Source organism: Hibiscus syriacus, unplaced genomic scaffold, assembly GCF_006381635.1.
Source record: "Hibiscus syriacus cultivar Baekdansim isolate YM2019G1 unplaced genomic scaffold, ASM638163v2 tig00117000_pilon, whole genome shotgun sequence".
Lineage (NCBI taxonomy): Eukaryota > Viridiplantae > Streptophyta > Magnoliopsida > Malvales > Malvaceae > Hibiscus > Hibiscus syriacus.
Genome location: NW_024063516.1, coordinates 2,000,604 through 2,023,608, shown reverse-complemented (window position 1 = coordinate 2,023,608; position 23,005 = coordinate 2,000,604). Strand labels below are relative to the sequence as shown.

Below are 23,005 nucleotides of genomic sequence, written 5' to 3'. Positions count from 1 at the left end.
ATGATCGAGACATATTTCTATCACTCTTTGTCTAATGTCGATTTGTTTGTAGAGTTCGATGATCTCGACCTTTCTCGTACCATTGAGATTGTTGCTTCCAGCTCGAATATCTCACCAACTCAAGCAAATGACCAAGAAAAATATATAGATGATGGAGACCCAGAAACATGGTTCCAAATCATACGTAAACGAAAACAACAAAAAGAATGGGGAATTGAAGAACTAATCTTACTTCTAAGGAGTATATTGATTACGAAAATCAAAACTTCTTAATCAATACTGTTATGTTAATGATTTTATTTAATATTTATGGTGTTCGTAAAATTAGTTCTATTTAAGTCCTCATATTGATGTACTAAATTTGTTGTTTTTTATTCAATATAATTTACCACATTTTGAAGAGATTGATGAAAAAAATACGGTAAAAGGTGACGAGTTCCACGTAATTTTAAAAATAAAAATAAATTCACTTAATAATATTTAAAAATAATAATTTTTTAATAGAATTCATCGCCTCGAGGTGAGAAATTCCAAAGGAAATATTAAAATATTAGTTTCTGAATAAAAATATATATCTCATGGAGGTGACGAGTGCGGGGTGCATTGTAAAAAATGCCATAGATCCCAAAATAATTTCCTTTTTTTATTTCATTTCGCCCAAGCACGAGATTCGCCCCGTAGCAAAGCAATGATATTCAGCTTCTGCTTAAGTGACCATTGAGGCTTGAGCAGGCCAAACACAGCGGGTCGAAGCGTTCCCATTGGGGTAGTGATGTAGCAAGTTTTCAACAGCTTCTGCAGCCTGGGGATGTAACTTGCCAATGCTCATTTCTTCTTAGAGGCCTTTGAATATTCATTAACAATCCCTTGCAGGTATATGACTTGAACAGGTTTCCTTCTAAGATTTTAATTATGTATTTGGAAAGCTTGAATTTGGAACTTGTGTTTTCCAACAAGGGTTAAGTTAGGTATATGGGAGATGATATACACAATCTGAAAACAGGTAATCATTCACTATAAGTTCGCTATTCCACTAGTTGATGTATCAGTATTTTCTTGAAAGAGTTGACAAAGGGATACTAGAGTGGCCTGTGGCCCCTACTTCATTTACAAATGCATACTTCATCCTCAAGCAATTTTCACTTCGGAATTAAATAGACGGTTGAGCACAGCGGCAAGGCGAATCCCACCTTGAGCAAGCCTCTTCTCAACAATAGGCAACCGAGAAAGGAAGTACTCGTCTACGGAACAAAAGAAGAATGTGTTAAAAGAAAGATGACACGTGTTCAAATAAGAGCTTATCTGGTCCTCATCGAGAAGGTTGCAATCATGTACTAAATAACAGTATCTGAGCATTTTAGCATGTCAATTTCCATTATCCAAGCCATATTGAGCGAATCATGTGTAAGAAAAATTAGCATTCAAAGGGATGGTTAAAGTGCAAACGGATAACAAAGTTCATTGATGCCTTCAATGGTTAAGCAGCAACCAGATGTTCACGTAAACCACCAAATACAGGTACTGCATGTGTTACAGAGAAAGGTGAAAAGACAATAATCATAATGTTTAGGCAGGTTGATAGACATAGTAGCATTAATTTTGCCATCTCTCTCCAATAAGTTGTTACTTTGATTTAACTCAACAGCGGAGCAAACATATATTACATAGAGAGACGTCTTCCGATTATCAAATAAGAAAAAGGAAGTGGTGGAAGAAGAAAATACCTTCTAATGTGCTTCCCGGAGTGGCATTCCTGTATGCAAACTTGCATGCCAACCTAACACTTTCGGAAGCATACCTGCATGGAGACAATTGATTATGTCTAATGATGGCAGTTCCTTGTAACACAAAACAATATTACCTCTTTTGTTAATTAAAGTAACTCGGAATTAAATTAAAAACATATTTGTATGTTTGGAGCATGCATATCTACATATTTACAGGTGAATTTTGTAGTGTGCTTTGACAATCTATATAGTAAATACAGCTGAACCACCCGAGCAAATGCATCAGAAAGAGTTAAAACAATATGCCGTGTGACATATACTTACAGGTTAGGACAAACAGTTTGATTATGTCCACAATTCTCCCATGACGATATATAGTTGGACCAATCATCCTATACACGAAAATGAAACACAACAGTGTCACACTTTGGCAATTGCATGGGCCGTCTTAAAAATAAATAGGGTAAACTACACAGTTGGTCAGTAATGTTTGAGTTAGTTTTCGTTTTCCCCACTGATGTTTCAAAAGTTACAAATCGGTCACGTTATCGATTGGTTACAAACTGGTCACTTAACGTTAACAGACAAGTTGGTCATCCTATACGTGACGCAAAACACAGTTGGCTCGTTAAATGCTTACGTGGAAGGCTGGTTAAATGCTTACGTGGAAGGCTCGTTAAATGCTTACGTGGAAGGCTCGTTAAATACTCGGCCAGAAAGCTCAGAACTATAGCGACAATCACAAGCTACAAATCCATTACTACCAAAACCCAATTCAATAACACAAATATCTGTTGCTAAAACCATCGTCCCTGTAAGAATTTGCCTCTCTTTTTTTGTTTTTTCTTTCTTCGAAAACCAAAGCGAATGGACCCTATTTCCGCTCTCCGTGACTTCAAAATCCAGGGCGAACTTGACAAAATCGTCCGAGTCAACGATGAGTTCCGATTCGGCACCGAGTATTCCTTCCCCAACACCGCCGAGACCGCCTACCGTTCCAAGCAAGGCAATCTCTACAACCTCGAGACCATGTTTTCTACATCCAAAACCATCATCTCAAGCACACCGATTACATGCACAACTCTCTTTCCCTCCGCATCCCCGCTGTCACCTTCACCGATCGGAAACCCCTCCTCGATTACCTCACCGGCAAAGTCTCCACCCAAGTTCCCCGACGAGTTTCAAGTCCACCTATCTGGGTTCGATCCGGATAGCGCCAAACCCAAAGGTAATAACACCAACGATGTTGTTTTGGATGAAATAAGAGATACCCATTTTAGTGTTAAGGATAAAGAGATTGAAATTGCTGATTATATGGGAATAATTCGATCGATTGAGAAACCTTTGAAGGATAGAGAAGGGATTTTGGAATGTAAGAATAAGGAACTTTTATAGTGTTCTTGTTGCTGCTACCAAAAGGGAAGAAAGGTAGAGACTTGAGTCTCAGCAACGCATTTTTCTGGCCGGTTAAAGGGATTTCAATTGTTTTCCAAATGGCAGTCAACCCTTTCATGTAAGCATTTAACGAGCCCCGTCACGCATAGACGTTAACGTTGAGTAACCAGTGGAGAAAATAAAAACTAACTCAAACATTAGTGACCAACTGTGTAGTTTTCCCAAATAAATACAGGTCTAAACCCCAAGGAAAGAAGGGAAAGAAAAGCCAAAAAGCAGCATTAAAGGGAGCAGGAGAAATTCCTAATTCTCTAGTCCAAATTAAACTCGAGTGTTTTGCAAGTAGTTACCAATTGAATAAAAAATACTGAATGATTCAAGATTTTCAAAAGAATATGAAGGAAATAAAAAAACGCTTACAGTAATATTCCTCTGGATGGATTGAATCATTACTGCAAGATCTGAACGATAGAATGTCTTCAAAGCAGAATCAATAATCATGGTATCCCAGACCTGTAACAGTGATAGTACTGGATTAAACAGCATACAGATGGAACAAATTGGCTCCAACTACAGTCCACACATATGCCCAGTTTCTCATGCATGATTTTATCAGTACTTTAAGCATGAATCGCATTTTTCCATCCAAACATTCTGACAAACAAGTTGTCAAGTCGGACCAGAAAGAAGAGTTATCACTGGATCTAACATCAGTCAAGGAAGAGGTAAGGAAATGGTTTTCCCGACTGAAGTACACATTTGCCTCAAATGACTCACAGCTCAAGCACCTTCAATTCTTTTCTTTTCCTTTTTATACGAGCAGAAATGACAAGAGGCAGGTTGGATCAGTTGTTGGCTTGTTGCTTAACAGCGCACTTCGATGACTGCTAACCGGTTGCTATTGCTTTGAAATGTAATTCTTGTGCCCCTTCCCATCATAATGAAGCAGAAAAGTAACATAATGAGAGTAACACATTAGTGCATATTTAATTTTCTTTAGCATCATTTGGCACTTATCACAGGGTAAACGAAAAATGAATGCTGGACGGTGATAAACCTAAAAAGGACGGAGAAGAGCTCACATGGTGTAAATTTGTCTTCCTGTGGTACCAGTGGACTGTAATTGTATTCCCGCCTAAATCTCCTATGAAGCCAACATGTAATGGCTGTAATCAGAAAAGAAAAAGTTATAGCGCTGAATGTACACCTTATTTTTCCACAAGAAATAGGCAACAAGTTCTCTTCTACACTTCCACGTCAAAGTTAGCTAATCAGTTTAAAAAAGGTTAAAAGGGTAAATGGATATAAGCAACACATTCTAGATGACTACAGAACATGGGTCAGAATTTTCTATGAAGTTGTGGCTTTCCAGTCAAAAATTGCATAAAAAAGATCATAAAACAAAGTACATGACAGAGAACCAGATTACAGAAAATATTCTTTGCACCTTCAAATAAGTATTATTGTTTTGAAACTATAATATGTCATTCTAAAACAACGGACTTTAAGCATTAAGCTGTAGCATTCAACAATGATTGTCTTTAACAACCATCAGTCAGTCCTATGAACCATGTAAAACCTTTGTCTGAGAAATCTGCACTGCACTACCAAGTCTTCTAAACATAAATCATGGTAAATAAAGCAGGTTTACACCAAACTTTTTTCTATTTCTTCTCACTTCTTTTAAACTAGTTGGCAAAGTAATACAGACTTGAAGAACATAATTTTGAGTTAACTACATGTTTCTCAGATCAAGTCAGCTATTCATCCAATTCCAATATAACCGCACAGTTGATAGGTACCAGAACAAGTGCACAAACCTGATGGACATCCCCAATATAATGAGCTAAGAACATAAGCGCCTCTGTCAAGTTGTCTGTTAACAACAGAAGAGGAGTCACGGTATAAGGGTTAAAAATATAATGTCATAGCCTGTGTAAGTGGCAACCACGAGTAAGAACAAACTTACAACTCAACTGAGGATTATATCCCTGATATGCTGAAAAAAGTTGATTTGTATAGTTGAAAATGGCTCCAGTTACGCAACTATTTTTATGTCCATAAGAATCATGGCAGTCCCCTATAAGTATCCATGATCAGACGTGTTAAAAGAATCAACTACAAAGCAACATCTACATTACCAGAACCGAAACATGAAAATAAAATGACACTAAACTTACGGCAGTATTTATAGTTACACTTGAAATCTGGGGTATCAACGTAGTGCAAGGGACTAGTCCAGTGCCATTTATAGTACCACTTTATCTCATCAGCCCAGGAGCATACCGATGCAAGCTCACCACCAGCCAAATCAGGGAGCAGTTCCCTTACTGTAGCCAGAGCATCTTTAGTAAGATATCCCTGAAGGATCAAGAAGAGCATAATTAGATGAAATTGTCATCTTCTGATTCACAGCCAATTGAAGCAATACTCTCAGGAAATGAATTCATCTAGAATTGCTAGTTACACACGCACAAAATAGTTAAACACAAAAACCAAAAACAAATAAAAGAACCAACCAACCATGACTGTTCAATAAACTGATTTTCCTTAACCGATCTATATGAGCTTATGGTACAAATAATACACAACAAAAATTTTCAAAAATAAACAGAGAAAAGAAGTCTGACCTCAGCTATCTTGCAAACAGCATAATGACCATCCTTTCCCCAACCAACAACCCCTTGAACCAATTGCATAAGGACAAGTAGTTTTCCAATCCATAGGAGCTCATGCCAACCCATTCTTCCAAAACCCTTTAATTGACGTCTGTGAAGTATCAAAATCCAACCTTGATATTTGTGTTTAAGGGGGGAAAGTTTAATTTTTCATGTGCGCTCTGTCTGATTGATAAGAGGAAGCCACAAAATAAAAATTAACAGAGCAAGGAAAAAAAATCCCCTTTTGAGTTTTGATCCCATCATTATATTTCTTTATGGGTTTCAAGAAAATGGCTTTTTTTCTGATTTGGATACCGAATCAGAAAAAAACATTTTCTCAGGAAACAAGCAAAGATTAGATCCTTCGGTTACTAAGTTAACCCACAAACTAAAAGAGGAAAAAGATGAAAGCCATTACCGTAAAATATCTCTCGCTTTGGATCCCGGGAATAGTGGAAACGTTATCTTTTCCGTAGACCCGGAGGGATCAATCTTTGGTCCTTTTGTTCCAAGTTTCAATGTTAGTATCCTCCAGTTTAGCCTGACAAGCAAGTATGACTTTCGTTTCGTGGAGTTTAAAAACTTACAAGTGGAAAGTGGATGGAACTATCGTAGACTATAATTTTCGTGTTACAACAGTGAAAGCAGTAAAATGAAAGATGGGAATTTTCTTTGATAATGTCATCATGATTCGACAAAAGCTGTAATGAGTCGTAGTAATTATAATGTTGTGTATACACACATAAATATGTGTTTACACGCATCAGATTATTTAATCCAAACCCTAAACCTCAACATACCCTTCAACTGAATCTCCTAAAGCTAGTTGTTGTGCCAAAAGGAAATTATCACCATTAGATATCTTATGTTTTGTTACAACAGTTCAACCTGCAACAACTATAAGCGGCTATTCTATGGGAATCACATAGTGGGAGAATTGTCTTGGTCAATCATAAGAACAAAAACATATAAAATTTAGAAACCCAATATTCACAACCGGTAAGTTGAAACATAGAGACAACTTTTTGATGTCAAAAGGCTCGAATCCGTCGATGCAGGCTGTAGTGAACAAAAACATATAAAATTTAGAAACCCAATATTCACAACCGGTAAGTTGAAACATAGAGACAACTTTTTGATGTCAAAAGGCTCGAATCCGTCGATGCAGGCTGTAGTGATAATAACGAGTCCAGGTGAAGTATTTCAGTTGCAAGAAGTGGAATAACCCAAAATCAAAGATGATAAATTCCTTATCAAAATTAAAATCAAATATAAGGTGAATTCATTTTTCATCTGCAAGAAACCCAAAAGTCTCCGGTCTTCAATGGTTTACATTTTATTTTATTTTATTTTTTAAATACGAAAGGATCAAAATCATTCTCGTTCATGGGTAAATTTACTAATTACGACAAAAATATTTTATTTTCTTAAATAATTTATCATAATCCCTATCTCTGTAATTTTATTCTGCAAGATCAATATTCCTCTAACCTAACCATTTACATTTACATATATACTTAACGTTGTTAGACGTTGTGGAGCCCACGCTCACGTGGCAAAATCGCGGCCCTTCTTCCGTGATTCCCATTGGAAACGTATCACTCAATGGTTAGAAAAATACTAAAATTTGGGTAAATTACATGGTTTTTAATTAAACTTTACTCTGTCTCCTATTTCACTCATCGTACTTTCAATTTTTTCAATTTGCTCACTCAACTTTAGACATTGGATTTTTTGCTCACTCTAAGATGATGTGTCTTATTTTATTATTTTTACTAATATGATGTCTCATGTTTTATAAATATTTTTAACACTAAATATGATTAAAATAAAAATAAATTTGAAACTTATAATTATACCTAAATTCTCAAATTATATCCCAAACTCATGTTCTTCCGCTAGACTACCACTGCCACATCCTCGTCTCTTTGAAACAATGCACCCACATGTCTTAGCTTAAACAAATTCACACCCACACCCTCTATTCCACTTCACCTTACCATCGTAAAAACTTATTTTTAAACTCTCAGATCCTCCACTTTTCTTCCTTCTTCGACTTCAATTGCCTTTTTAAACTCTTCCAAAAAATCCAAAACCCCAATTCCTTTATGTGGAATACTCTCATAATAGCATGTGCCCATAACGCTAACAACAAAGAACAAGCCTTACGGTTTTTTTAGAGATACTAGAGCAAGCTCTGGTTCTCCCTGATAAGCATACTTTCCCATTTGTTTTGAAAGGTTACGCTTACTTGTCTGTTTTCTCCCGAAGGGAAACAGGTTCATGCCCATGCTTTGAAACATGGGTTCTATAACACCCTAAACCAGTACAATACAGTCGACCACTGAGGGTGCTACACGGAACCACCGAAGGTGCTGGCTAACCTTTTTCTTATTTCTCTTACTTTAAAGCAACTATTGTCTTTATAAATTCAACTGTAAAAAAATATAATTAAAACTAAACACTGGGGATCTCCCAAAATAAATATTTACATTCAAAAATAACAATACAGACATACTTTAAAATACATTTACGACTCAACTTTACAACAGGATTTATAAATATACATGCCCTTCAAAAACTTGAGACGTACTTTGATCTGTATAGGTCTGGACCTCAGTCACTCTAAGCTCCTCAAAAGCTCTACTAATATGCGTAAGGAAACAAATTCTAAGCGATGAATTAACAAGCTCAGTGTCACACTAACAATTAAATCATACCAATTGTAAATCATTAAAAGGCTCAAGCTATCAAGTCTAATGCGTAAGCACATTCTTACTCTATTGAAGTGAAGAACAATATCAATACTTACTCATACAGTACTGATACCCTGCTCGAAAATGTCCTATTTGTGCTCGAAAATCCCACTAAGACTCCTCATTTTGACTTCCTTGAGGTTTCCAATTGTGATGAATGTCTTATGTGATATTAAGGGGCATTAATAAGGCTTTTAAAACATGCTAAAACACTTTATTAAATAATCTACCGTGGAATTCTTCTCAACATGTTTAAATCTTAATTTTCTAACTAAAACTCATTTCTAATGATCTACAACTGGTATGAGGAAGTTGTGAGTGTATTATCTGACTTTCTTGGTTTCTAGAATCCATTTCAACTCAAATAGGATTCACTTTTTCTTTCCCCTTGCCTTTGAACTTTCTCCCACTTCCTTAGTTATATAAAGGTAAGAAAAGAGATTACTACTTATCTAAAGCTTAAAACAAGGTTAAGGATACTCCAAACAACTCAAATTTACTAGAATAAACTTAAATCCTTTGAATTCTTTAACCTTCCTAAAAAAACTCATTTTCTTAAACCTTACCCATAACTTAAGATTAGGGGCTTGAAATGAAGCTCGAGGGATGAAGGTTGAAACTCTTACCTTGATTACTTCTAACTAGGCTTGGAAATCTAAAGAATCCTATACTTTTTGGCTTGCTCTTGAGAGGAAGAGAAGATTGAAATGAAAATATTTTTGGGTGGGTATTGGTTTCAAATGAAAACACATAATATAAAGGGGTTTCTATCCTTTAAAACAAGCTATGGGAAAATTACTAATTTGGTCCCTCTCCTTTTAAATCCACCTTAAAACTACCACTTAGCTTGAACTATTGAGCTAAACTTAAGCCCAATATCCTTATAAACTGGTCCAAACTGATCTAGAAAATCTAATGTGTAGTACCCCTAACTCATATCCGACCCGAATACAAGTCCGATGTGTCACATTGACCTTTTAAAATATGTACTTGTATAAAATAGTGAGTAATTTAAAACTTTTATAACATATAAATGACTAATTTACATAAAAGGCATTTTCCTTATTACAAAACCAATTAGAGCGTGTATATTTCACTTATTTATTTACATATAACTATTCGAAACATTTATAAAACTGTTCATAGCTTAAACAATATATTCTTTTGAAAACATACCAACTAGAACTTTATATACTAAAATACATATTATTCACATCTTTTCTGATCTGACCTTTAGTAAGGAGAACTGACATGTCTTGCTCCACATTGCTCTTTACTCTTCTCGAAACCTACGTGTAAATCACTTACACGCTAAGTCAAAGACTTAGTGAGGCAAATAAACATATAAGGTAAACGGTAAATAATAATCATACCTAAACAATTACTACTATCATTTCATACCACTCATACTTTTACATGTAACAAATATATGCATACATAAATGTCATTATCATTCATATCTCTTATCTCATGTTCATATGATCTCTTATCTCATGTTCATATGATCTCTTATGTCCATATCATATAACATATATCATAACCAATTGCACATATACATATCATGTCATGTAAACCATATATATATACTATCATAACACGTACACCCAAGCAACTATATTATCATCCTCATTTCTTTCTTATTTTATCACTATCATTGATTCCTTTCATCATATGGTCTTATAAGTTACCATTTGTACAATCAATATCACACATGAAATTCCACAAGGAAACAAACATATTATCATATCACTTTATTAATATTATCTATTAATAGCCCATACACACGTGAGACTAAAGATATGCGAGTACATAGAGGTTGTGCACTAATGATGTCACCACAGCTCATATAATTGCACCGAAGTGCCACATATAATTGCACCGGAGTGTCGCGTAGAATTGCACCGTAGTGCCATATAATAATTGCACTGTAGTGCCATATAATAATTGCACCGGAGTGCCGCATAGAATTGCACCGTAGTGCCATATAATAATGTCCATAAGGACCACATATCATTCCTTAAGAATCATATACATATACTAGGGATCAAGTATGTGTCTTACCAGACTTCACACATGTTCCAAAGAATAAATATATGTCCCGAAGGACCATATATCATTCCTTAAGAATCATATACATATGCCAAGGATCAAGTATGTGTCTCACAACTATACCCTAGCTCTCATGACACATAACATGGGCATTAGGTTTTATATCCTTTTTACATATTCATGTAACCATATCATATATTCATATAAGCTCATGGTTTCATTCACATATACATGTAATCACGTAGTTCATGTCGATTCTCATATGAGTTCATATTCATATAAACATAGGATTCACCCTCATGTATCACATATACTTTCTCTTTCATATGGCTCATAACATTTCTCATGTGTTCATATGACATGTAAATCATTGTCATCTTATCATTATCACATAACACATCTTACAATACATACAAAACACATCAATACCTATATTCACATATACCTATCATTTCATTATCCTTATTATTATTCTTATTATCCCCATTAATCCCTTTTACTTACCATATTCATATCATAACACATATACTCATGCACACATATAAATCATAACAAATACATACTTATGAATTCATGTTTTTCACTATTGGAAATAGAATTATCACAAGTCTTATTTTCCCTTGAACCTCATATACTAGAGAATGTGCACTCACCTTAGCTTTGCTTTGATTCGATTATAATCCTTCAATTGATCCGGAACGGGATCAAGTTCTATATCTACATCATCATACATAGATCTATATTAGTATTATAACTAATATACTCTAATGGTTCACTCTTTAGACTAAGAGAAAAAGGCAATTTCATCTTTTAATGAAGGTATGCATCGTGCACTACTGATGCATCGTGCATAAAATGCATTCGATATTGTATTATTATTGGGATGCATCGATGCACGAATTGCATTCGATGTATTTATTTTAAAAGAGTGCATCGATGCAGTTCCTGTGCATCGATTCACCTTCAAACGATTTCTGGGTTTTAACCTTGATGCATCGATGCACTATGAATGTGCATCGATACACTCTGCCTAGAACCTCTTTTGAACCCGAAATTCATTCTTTTTGGATTAAATCCTTCATATTTCAACCCCTTTCATATTCCTAACTTCATATACATACTTAAACTCATTAATATTCATTTATCTCATCTTTAACCTTAATATCCTCTCCTCTTTAGGAATTTCAAGAATCATACCCTATTTTCCACATGTTTCAAATCTAATTCTAACACTTAATACTTCTTAATTAAGCTGATGACAAGTCAAATTTAGCTTCAAGTTCAACTTATCAACTCCATTCTGGAAATTCACTCAAGAACTCCAAATCTTAATCTTCCCTAACTCATTTCTTTTGATTTAAGATACTTAAGCTTTCCTTAAGCTTAAGTATCACCTAAGAATCATAACCCAACTTTTAATTCAACAAATAACCAACTAATTAAGAAACTCACCTTTGAGCTGGAGCTTCACGTACAAACAAGAAAGGAGGAGAAGAGAATTCTAGAAACATTGTTTCCCTCATTTCCCACGTGTAAAATATATATATCCCCACTATCACATTTTTTAATTCCTTAAATGATCAAATGACCATTTTACCCTTTAGTTCATTTAATAATTACTAACAACTTTAGGAAATACTTCTAAATAAATCACTGAACTAATTCATTCTTCTACTTTAGTCACCAAATTCTGAAACTTTACAATTTGGTCACTAACCCATAGTTTGGGATGTTACAAATCTCCCCTCCTTTTAAAAATTCGTCCTCGAATTTTCACTGCACATCCTGAGAAGAACATATCTTCTAACATTCTCATGCTGCTTTCTGAACTTAATCTTTTGTATCATCTTTAATAATTTGGTTCTTATCTTTTCAATTATTCGACTACCTTTTTACTTTATATCTCCTATCATGTCACTTATCAGATAGACAATAACATTAATTCTTATTACTCAAACTCATAAATCAATCAAATTCCTTGTCAATCTTCAATTGTCTTTCAAGAATCACCAAACTTTTATTTCATCCTTACTTGACTGACTCCAAAACTTCCTTAATACATATAAAATCTTTATTCATTTCTCTGACTACATCCACTTGACCAAGAAACATAACCTTAAATCTTCATCATAACTAATTAAACATACACTTTGCATAACTAAACAATTTCTCATATTACCTGACATACCTTTCTTACTTCTGGTTAAACTTATAATCTATATCTCAATATAACCTTTATCACATCTGATTCTTTGAACTTAATCCTTTCATTTCCTTCATAAATCAAAATCTTCTTATACACCAATCATATCTTTCTTTCATGTTCACATGCTCTTTTCCTATCACTTAAACTCATCTCTGATTACCAATCTTTATTATATCTTTATAACTTTACTAATCATTTCACTTATACATAACCTCATTCTTATCGTATCTTGCTTGTATTTTCTTTCATCAAAATTTTCTTTAAAACACATAAATATTTATCTCCTTGCCTATATCATATCTATATGATCAAAATACACAACCACATCAAGATTCGTATCTCATTTGATTAACTTACTTTATGTTTCCTTCAAATTTGATAATTCTAACATCCATGACATTATACCTAATTAATAACAACTTTTCAATCTAGGGCGTAAGCCCTGATCAAATTAATCATAAACATCATTTCAGTTAAAATCAACCCAGTGTAATTCACTTATTGAACCCATACTCTCATTCATATACAGTATTATGCCTTGTCTCCTTTATTACCTTTTATTTCAATGATTAAAATACATAACCATATCTCAATCCACACCATACATAATTAGCTTACCCTGAAATCATCTTCTAATCCTTTAACTTTAATACACTATTATCTTATAACTCTGTTAGTCAACATCGATTCTTCCAATCTAAAACATAAACCTTCATCGAACCATTCATATACATTCTTTGTAGTCGGAATTATTTCAACAATAGTTTACTCAACTAATTAATTAAACATTCAATCTCATGCACCATGTCACTTCCATTATTCAAGCTTAACATTCTAACTTCCTTTATTTATAAACTGATCATTGATGTACCCATACTTAAACTCTTCTTATCAATTCTTAGTTTTACTCAAACATTTGAATCATCACTTCCTTCACTCTATCACTTTACTATAATCACAGTATACAATTGTATCCAGATTCACTTCATATTTGGTTATCATAACCTACCATATCTTGAAATCTTGTAATTTCAATACATTCCGTCCCATAATCTTGTTAGCCCACGCTAACTCTTTCCATCTTAAATACAAAAACAATATATACCTCACTTGATACATTTAGAATACTTCTTATCCTTCACATAATTTAATTTCTAGCAAAACACTTAATCCATTCCTTGGTCTTTATCCATTTATCCTTTTATAATCCGCATTGTCTTATACATAACTAAACCATATCATGTTCTTCATACTCCCATGCTCTTTTATATCACATATATTTATACTTAACTATCACTCCTTATCACATTTTCATTACTTTGATAATTAACTTTACTTGCACAAAACCTTATTCTTTACCATTCTTATACTTATGTTTTCTCCACTTGTTTAAAAAAAATCACCAGATTTCAATACTCATCTAATCCATTTAAAATAATTTTTCTTCTTCGATTTACATAACTTCTGAAAGAGCTTTTAACCCAATTCACAAGGTTGTCTTTAACCCTGACTTATCCTCAATTAACTCTTTATTTAATCTTTCAAGATCAAACCTACTGTTGGAGTCTGTCGAACTCTCATCTGATTTGATTCTCTGACGGATAATACAACTAATTCATGTCTGGTTTAAAGTTGAACCAGAATCTCTACCTTTCTTTGATGGTGCTAAAATTCTATGAAGCAGTAATTCTCTTAATCATCTGAGATTTTATTTCTCCAAACTTTTCGTTCTGAGCTTTTTCTCTTTAAAGCTTTAACACAATTAACCATTTCTTGAAACGATAACAAATTCAAAACCAGTAACACTCTTTTAATTTAAGGTGCAAGTCCTAACAACAAATCATATGTATCATTTTCAGTCGGAATTAACTCAGCAGCAATTCTGCTTAGCTTAATAAACTTATAATGATACTCATACAAGGTGTAATTCCCTTGTTTCAAGCTCGTATATTCCAGTTTCATCTGTCTTATAAACTGGTCATCAATGCACTTATTCTTGAACTCTTATACAATTCTAATCACATCATTTAATCTTTTAACGTTCTTATGGTGACAATTGTCCACCATACTCTAACTTACCAAAGTAGTAACAAAACTACTCAATTCAACATCTCCACTTTGAAGAAATGAAAACCTTCTATCATATCATTCAACCAAAGGTCTATAACAATAGAACCTCCTCAAATCCACCATTGAACTTGGGTGCTCGCAACTTTATCAACTAATTTGATACATTCATTCTATGAGTTAAAGAAGTATAAATTGAAAACACATCAGAACATTCTTCAATCATGAAGAATAATTTTCCAAATTTATACAAGCACTTCCTGAGGTGTTCGCTCTTCTCCCTGCCTGGCCAGGGCAGGTGAATGCTATTACCTTCAGGTTTATTACCTTTCACTTCTTTCGAAACTTTTATTATCATACTTCTATTATCACATAATAATCTATTTTTATTAGCAAGACAACATACTCCTTACACTATCAGATCATAATTTTTCACTTTGAGTTGGCATGTACACTTTTTAAAACACTTCTGACTTCGATTTAAGCCTAGAATCGGCTAAACCGTAGCTTTGATACCATTAAATGTAACACCCCTAACTCATATCCGACCCGAATACAAGTCCGAGGTGTCACATTGACCTTTTAAAACATGTACTTGTATAAAATAGTGAGTAATTTAAAACTTTTATAACATATAAATGACTAATTTATATAAAAGGCATTTTTCTTATTGCAAAACCAATCAGAGCGTGTATATTTCACTTATTTATTTACATATAACTATTCGAAACATTTATAAAACTGTTCATAGCTTAAACAATATATTCTTTTGAAAACATGCCAACTAGAACTTTATATACTAAAATACATATTATTCACATCTTTTCTGATCTGACCTTTAGTAATGAGAACTGACCTGTCTTGCTCCACATTTCTCTTTACTCTTCTCTAAACCTACGTGTAAATCACTTACATGTTAAGTCAAAGACTTAGTGAGGCATATAAACATATAAGGTAAATGGTAACTAATAATCATACCTAAACAATTACTACTATCATTTCATACCACTCATATCATATCTCTTATCTCATGTTCCTATGATCTCTTATGTCCGTATCATATAGCATATATCATAACCAATTGCACATATACATATCATGTCATGTAAACCATATATATATACTATCATAAAACACGTACACCCAAGCAACTATATTATCATCCTCATTTCTTTCTTATTTTATCACTATCATTGATTCCTTTCATCATATGGTCTTATAAGTTACCATTTGTACAATCAATATCACACATGAAATTCCACAAGGAAACAAACATATTATCATATCACTTTATTAATATTATCTATTTAATAGCCCATGATACACATGTGAGAACTAAAGATATGCGAGTACATAGAGGTTGTGCACTAATGTTGTCACCACAGCTCATATAATTGCACCGAAGTGCCACATATAATTGCACCGGAGTGCTGCGTAGAATTGCACCGTAGTGCCATATAATAATTGCATCGGAGTGCCACGTAGAATTGCACCGTAGTGCCATATAATAATGTCCATAAGGACCACATATCATTCCTTAAGAATCATATACATATACTAGGGATCAAGTATGTGTCTCACCAGACTTACACATGTTCCAAAGAATACATATATGTCCCGAAGGACCACATATCATTCCTTAAGAATCTATACATATGCCAAGGATCAAGTATGTGTCTCACCAGACTTCACACATGTTCCAAAGAATACATATATGTCCCGAAGGACCACATAGACCCTCGAATCTTGGCATGCCAACCATACCCCTAGCTCTCATGACACATAACATGGGCATTATCTTTTATATCCTTTTACATATTCATGTAACCATATCATATTCATATAAGCATGGTTTCATTCACATATACATGTAATCACGTAGTTCATATCGATTCTCATATGAGTTCATATTCATATAAACATAGGATTCACCCTCATGTATCACATATTTTCTCTTTCATATGGCTCAACATTTCTCATGTGTTCATATGACATGTAATCATTGTCATCTTATCATGTTATCACATAAACATATCTTACAATACATACAAACACATCAATACCTATTCACATATACCTATCATTTCATTATCCTTATTATTATTATCATCACATTAATCCTTTTACTTACCATATTCATATCAATAACACATATACTCATGCACACATATAAATCATAACAAATACATACTTCTATGAATTCATGTTTTTCACTATTGGAAATAGACTTATCACAGTCTTATTTTCCTTGAACCTCATATACTAGAGAATGTGCACTCACCTTAGCTTTGCTTTGATTCGATTATAATCTTCAATTGATCCGGAGCGGGATCAAGTTCTATATCTACATCATCATACATAGATCTATATTAGTATATAACTAATATACTCTAATGGTTCACTCTTTAGACTAAGAGAAAAGGCAATTTCATCTTTTAATGAAGGTATGCATCGATGCACTACTGATGCATCGGTGCATAAAATGCATTCGATATTGTATTATTACTAGGATGCATCGATGCACTACTTATGCATCGATGCACGAATTGCATTCGATGTATTTATTTTAAAAGAGTGCATCGATGCACTTTTTGTGCATCGATACACCTTCAAACGATTTCTGGGTTTTAACCTTGATGCATCGATGCACTATGAATGTGCATCGATGCACTTTGCCCAGAACCTCTTTTTGAACCCGAAAATTCATTCTTTTTGGATTAAATCCTTCATATTTCAACCCCTTTCATACTCCTAACTTTCATATTCATACTTAAACTCATTAATATTCATTTATCTCATCTTTAACCTTAATATCCTCTCCTCTTTAGGAATTTCAAGAATCATACCCTATTTTCCACATGTTTCAAATCCAATTCTAACACTTAATATTTCTTAATTAAGTTGATGACAAGTCAAATTTATCTTCAAGTTCAACTTATCAACTCCATTCTGGAAATTCACTCAAGAACTCCAAATCTTTAATCTTCCCTAACTCATTTATCTTTTGATTTTAAGATAACTTAAGCTTTCCTTAAGCTTAAGTATCACCTAAGAATCATAACCCAACTTTTAATTCAACAAATAACCAACTAATTAAGAAACTCACCTTTGAGCTGGAGCTTCACGTACAAACAAGAAAGGAGGAGAAGAGAATTCTAGAAACATTGTTTCCCTCATTTTCCACGTGTAAAATATATATATCCCCACTATCACATTTTTTAATTCCTTAAATGATCAAATGACCATTTTACCCTTTAGTTCATTTAATAATTACTAACAACTTTTAGGAAATACTTCCAAATAAATCACTGAACTAATTCATTCTTCTACTTTAGTCACCAAATTCTGAAACTTTACAATTTGGTCACTAACCTATAGTTTGGGATGTTACATAATGAGTTCAACTTATGAATCTCGAGTTGAATCAAACTATTGACCCGAGATTTGGGGTATTAAAGGTTCGGTCCCGATGTTTATGTAAACAACAGTTTGATTCATTTCTATGCAAGTTGTGGGTGTTTGGACTTGGCTGAAAAAGTGTTTGTTAAAATGCCTGAAAGAAGATTGGCCAAATTCTGAAACTTTACAATTTGGTCACTAACCTATAGTTTGGGATGTTACATAATGAGTTCAACTTATGAATCTCGAGTTGAATCAAACTATTGACCCGAGATTTGGGGTATTAAAGGTTCGGTCCCGATGTTTATGTAAACAACAGTTTGATTCATTTCTATGCAAGTTGTGGGTGTTTGGACTTGGCTGAAAAAGTGTTTGTTAAAATGCCTGAAAGAAGATTGGTTTCTTGGAATGTTTTGCTTGAAGGTTTTGTTCAGTTTGGTAAGTTTAATAGCAGCTTGGGAGAGGGCAAGCAAATGTTGTTGTCTGCTTGGGGCGGGATCTTAAAACGTATGTAGATGAAATGGGTTTTGTTATGTGCTTAGGTTGTTTGATTTCATGTTTTAGTTTTGAATTAATCAGCTAATCTTGCAAAAAACTCCCTTGAAGACGACCCTGAGTTCCCAAAATGCAGCAACATGAAAAAAGAAGAGATTAGGGAAAATGGGTTGAAGAAGAAGATGGTTAAGGAGGGTGAAAGGTTGGACGAAACTGAAAAAATAGGAGAGAAGATCGAGGGTATTAAAATATTAATAAAAGCATGACATGTCATATGGGAAATTAATAAAATAATCTATGTCATCAATGAGTGATCAAAAAATTCAATGTCTAATGTTAAATGAGCAAATTGAAAAAATTAAAAGTATGATGAGTGAAATAAGAGAAAGAGTAAAGTCTTAAAATTTTCTTTTAAGGTCAGCAAACGGCAGCGGATCCATTCTACCTCTATTTCAGACTTATACTTCCACTGCATCGTTAGACTTTTATTAGTCGCTATTTTCTTTACTTCCCCTCAAAGATTTTATTGATCAGGTTCGTTTTCACGATATTTGCCTTAAATCTCCTTTATTGCAAGATGGGTAGCTCTTGAATTTTGTTTTAATGTTTATGTATTAGTTGTTCACCCTAAGTTTGTTGGTCAAATTCTGTGTTGTTCCATCTTTTGCAGATCCGTGCTTCGGGTGTTCAATTCTCATCTATTAGCTGAAAGAAGCCATGGATTTTAGCAATTTAAATCGTCCGCAGATCACTCTGATGGGATCTGCGTTTTGTGTGGTGCTTTCATTGCATTTCACACTGCAGCTTGTGTCACAGCATCTTTTTTACTGGAAAACCCCAAAGGAGCAGAAAGCTATTCTAATCATTATCCTTATGGCTCCTATTTATGCTCTTGTCTCCTTCGTGGGTTTATTGGATGTTAAAGGAAGCAAAGCGTTCTTCATGTTTCTGGAATCAGTCAAGGAATGTTACGAGGCTTTAGTGAGTGCCCCTTTTGCTCAATCTTGGATTTTGCTTTGTTGCATTATCTGTGTTAAATGTTATTCGCTGCTGCTTTTTGATGTTTTGGTTCTAGGTGATTGCTAAGTTCATGGCTTTGATGTATAGTTACTTGAATATATCAATTAGCAAAAATGTTGTACCTGATGAAATCAAAGGAAGAGAGATTCACCATTCATTTCCAATGACCCTTTTTCAGGTATGGAATTTTAAAATAATATGTCACTTGAATATGCTAGTATTTACACTATTAATTAAATCTCTTGATACATTGTGGTTGCGCAAAACTACAGCCTCGAACTGTTAGGCTTAACCACAATACACTAAAGCTTCTCAAGTATTGGACATGGCAATTTGTTGTCATCCGCCCGGTGTGTTCTGTCTTGATGATAACACTGCAACTTCTACGGTTTTATCCTTCTTGGTTGAGCTGGACATTCACAATCATCCTCAATGTGTCTGTTTCGTTAGCATTATATTCTTTGGTAGCCTTTTACCATGTCTTTGCGAAAGAGTTGGAACCTCACAAGCCACTTGCAAAGTTCTTGTGCATCAAGGGAGTTGTTTTCTTCTGCTTTTGGCAGGTAAAAAACCTTCTTCGTTCTTTAGGTTTTTTTGGAGCACTCATTAGTTTATACTGAATAGAAGCATGAAAGAATAGACATTTGTTTTCTCTAAACCCCTGGGAATAAACAGTGATATGGCCCGAGTAAAACTAACCAAGCCTGTTACATAGGCACTTAACTCGTGTGAAGGTTTACTAACACATACTTTCATAATTCGTAACTAGAAAATCATTGTAACCTTCAAGGAAACATTGCTTTCTCTGGATGTGGGAAGATACCTTACAATTGAGCCTAATCTAGGTAATGGAATATACAATCAAATGCTTGTCCTGAAGAGAAAATCAGATTGAAACTCTTCAAAGAATAGTATATTACGGAAACTTTGCAAACCATATAACTTCTTCTGAATAACATTACACTTGCTTTGCAAGCTGCGGCTAGAACAACGTTTCCTTGCCCTTATTGGCGAGATTTTGTTGTTGAACTATATTATTCTGCTCTTATCTTATATTAATGGCATCAATTGACTGCATGCAGGGAGTGGTGCTTGACATACTTGTTGCGGTGGGCTTCATAAAATCCCATCATTTTTGGTTGGACGTGGAGCACCTTGAGGAAGCTATTCAAAACGTATTGGTGTGTCTAGAGATGGTTATATTTTCTGTTCTCCAGCAGTATGCATACCATGTTTACCCATATAGTGGAGATGTTGAAGCTAAGTTGAAGCTAGGAAAGAAAAATGAATGATTTTTTTTTCTGTCGGATTAGAACATATTTTTTATGAATGCTTATAATCTGTTTTGTAATTGCCTTTGTATATCAAACATAAATATGTTTATTGAAGCAAGCAGGATTTTCACGATACTACTACGTAGAGAACATTTCAAGTAACATTTAGTAATGATACATATGTAGGTAACAAAGGAGCTCGTATTAATGATACATATGTAATGAGTTTGTGAAGGTTGGATTACAGAATACTCAATGTGCTGTTCGAGTAGCTCGTTACAAGAAGACATACTTAAACACTAGAGAGAGACGTGGAAGCATGATCCTCGAATCGATGCACAGAAATTAAGCTTCAATTCCTTCAATGACTCAAACTCAATACGAAAAGATTGCAATGTTTAATTTTCTCTTCTCAAAAAGTTTAGGTTATAATACGATATACATTAGTATGTTAGAACAAAACTAAAGTTAAAGAACAGGTTTATATTAAGTAATACTTGGTTATTTGTTAGTCTAACTTTTGCGTTAAGCTACCGACCTGGAGACAAAACAAAGTTGATTATTCCTACTAAGCTTAAATTTCAACGGGAATGAACATTTAGGCAACCTAACATGAACATTAAGAAACATTAAAATCATAGTTAAAGAACAATTAATCCATATGTACGAACCACTTTACTAACCAAAATTGTAGATATACTTGGAAAATGTAAAGTAACCGAGTAGATTTCCCAAAGTTGTTGGACAAAGATTGCAAAATGTTTGAAAACATGTCAGTTTGGTCTTCAGTAAGCCTTCCTATATTTAAAGTTAATAAATATTTGAGTAGACACGTATATGTATATATACACACGTATACAGCTGACGTTGGATGGCTAGATAAATGTGGTTTACCATACAAATAGTCCAACTTGATGAGGTAAATGCAAACCTCGGACATGTTCCAATGAAGGAATGGAACCTGTCTTCCATCCGACGAAAGGACGGCGCCTGAAGAACAGTTATGGATTTTAGACTATACTTTAAAAATTGTTTCTTCTTTTACCTCTGCCGTTTCCATCACCGTATTTCTTGTTCTTGACCATTAGCTCAAGTTGCAATTGAAATAATTAGACATTCTACGTTAAGTTCAATACTGTCTCTGCACGAACCAACTAATCATATCCCAACATTGTCCACAATTTCAACCGATAAAACTGATTTCCAGAATTACAGATAAAAAGCCTCATCATTCAAAGGTGTAAAACATTTCCAGGATGTTTCTTCGGTTCGGCCAAACCCTACGTACGTCTCTATCTCAACTATATGAGTTGTCCCACAAATCCCTTTCGATGTTATCTGCGTTTATGTTGTGTTCCCAGTCAAATTCAATGCATTTTTTTTTTTGGCCAAATAAAAGAAGATAACTTGACACCACGGTGGTTAGCTTAAAGGAGAAACGTTAACTTCCGATATTAGTTTTATGAACTTTGTGGGGCATATATATGTTATATCAATTTTATGATATTATATATCCATAATAATATTTTTGTATTTTACAATATTATATATCCAAAACATTATCTTAAACCCACCAGGCACCAACCCAACCATACACAATTTTAATATGCTTACTTTTGGGACTATTTTTTTCATTTTCTTTTTACCTAGGACGTTTCCAGAGTTGTTTGATTTTTTTTTAATTAATCACTGGTATCTGATCTATTACCGACTTAGATCGGATACTGTAAAGGTGAGGGCGACTCCCAATCCAGTTTGCTCCATTCGCAAACAACATGGTTCAAATCCCTGACCTTGTTTAAGGGACCCAGTGCCTCATCCCACTAGACCAACTGGTTGTCGGTTTTTTTTTCCTTTAAGAAAAGAAAGAAAGCAACATCTGGTCACTAGCATTATTTACATATCTTAAATTCTTAAATTAAAATATATTAGATATTTAAATGTGTTTGAATTTACG

At 34.0% G+C, this 23,005-nt stretch overlaps 2 protein-coding genes across 4 annotated transcripts; one reads left to right on the top strand and one right to left on the bottom strand.

The window, feature by feature from the left end:
• Positions 1-985: 985 nt before the first annotated feature.
• Positions 986-15,371, bottom strand: LOC120194626 (endonuclease 4-like). Of its 3 annotated transcripts, none has more exons than XM_039196885.1 (10): positions 15,363-15,371; positions 5,753-5,891; positions 5,303-5,483; positions 5,092-5,202; positions 4,943-4,998; positions 4,205-4,288; positions 3,543-3,635; positions 2,052-2,119; positions 1,725-1,798; positions 986-1,241 (listed from the first exon to the last, which is right to left on the bottom strand). In XM_039196885.1, the coding sequence occupies exons 2-10, from the start codon at positions 5,864-5,866 to the stop codon at positions 1,129-1,131; spliced, it is 894 nt and encodes a 297-aa protein (XP_039052816.1). In that variant the 5' UTR covers positions 5,867-5,891; positions 15,363-15,371; the 3' UTR covers positions 986-1,128. The 3 variants fall into 3 exon arrangements, with proteins under 3 accessions (XP_039052816.1, XP_039052817.1, XP_039052815.1); XM_039196886.1 differs by lacking the exon at positions 15,363-15,371 and adding an exon at positions 6,201-6,334; XM_039196884.1 differs by lacking the exon at positions 15,363-15,371 and adding an exon at positions 6,201-6,292 and having other exon boundaries at positions 5,753-5,965.
• Positions 15,372-19,163: 3,792 nt separating this feature from the next.
• On the top strand, positions 19,164-21,183 carry LOC120194631 (transmembrane protein 184C-like). Its single transcript, XM_039196890.1, has 5 exons — positions 19,164-19,288; positions 19,425-19,735; positions 19,830-19,952; positions 20,047-20,337; positions 20,857-21,183. Exons 2-5 carry the CDS (start codon positions 19,472-19,474, stop codon positions 21,064-21,066), a joined length of 888 nt encoding a protein of 295 aa, XP_039052821.1. The 5' UTR covers positions 19,164-19,288; positions 19,425-19,471; the 3' UTR covers positions 21,067-21,183.
• The last annotated feature ends 1,822 nt before the right edge of the window (positions 21,184-23,005 follow it).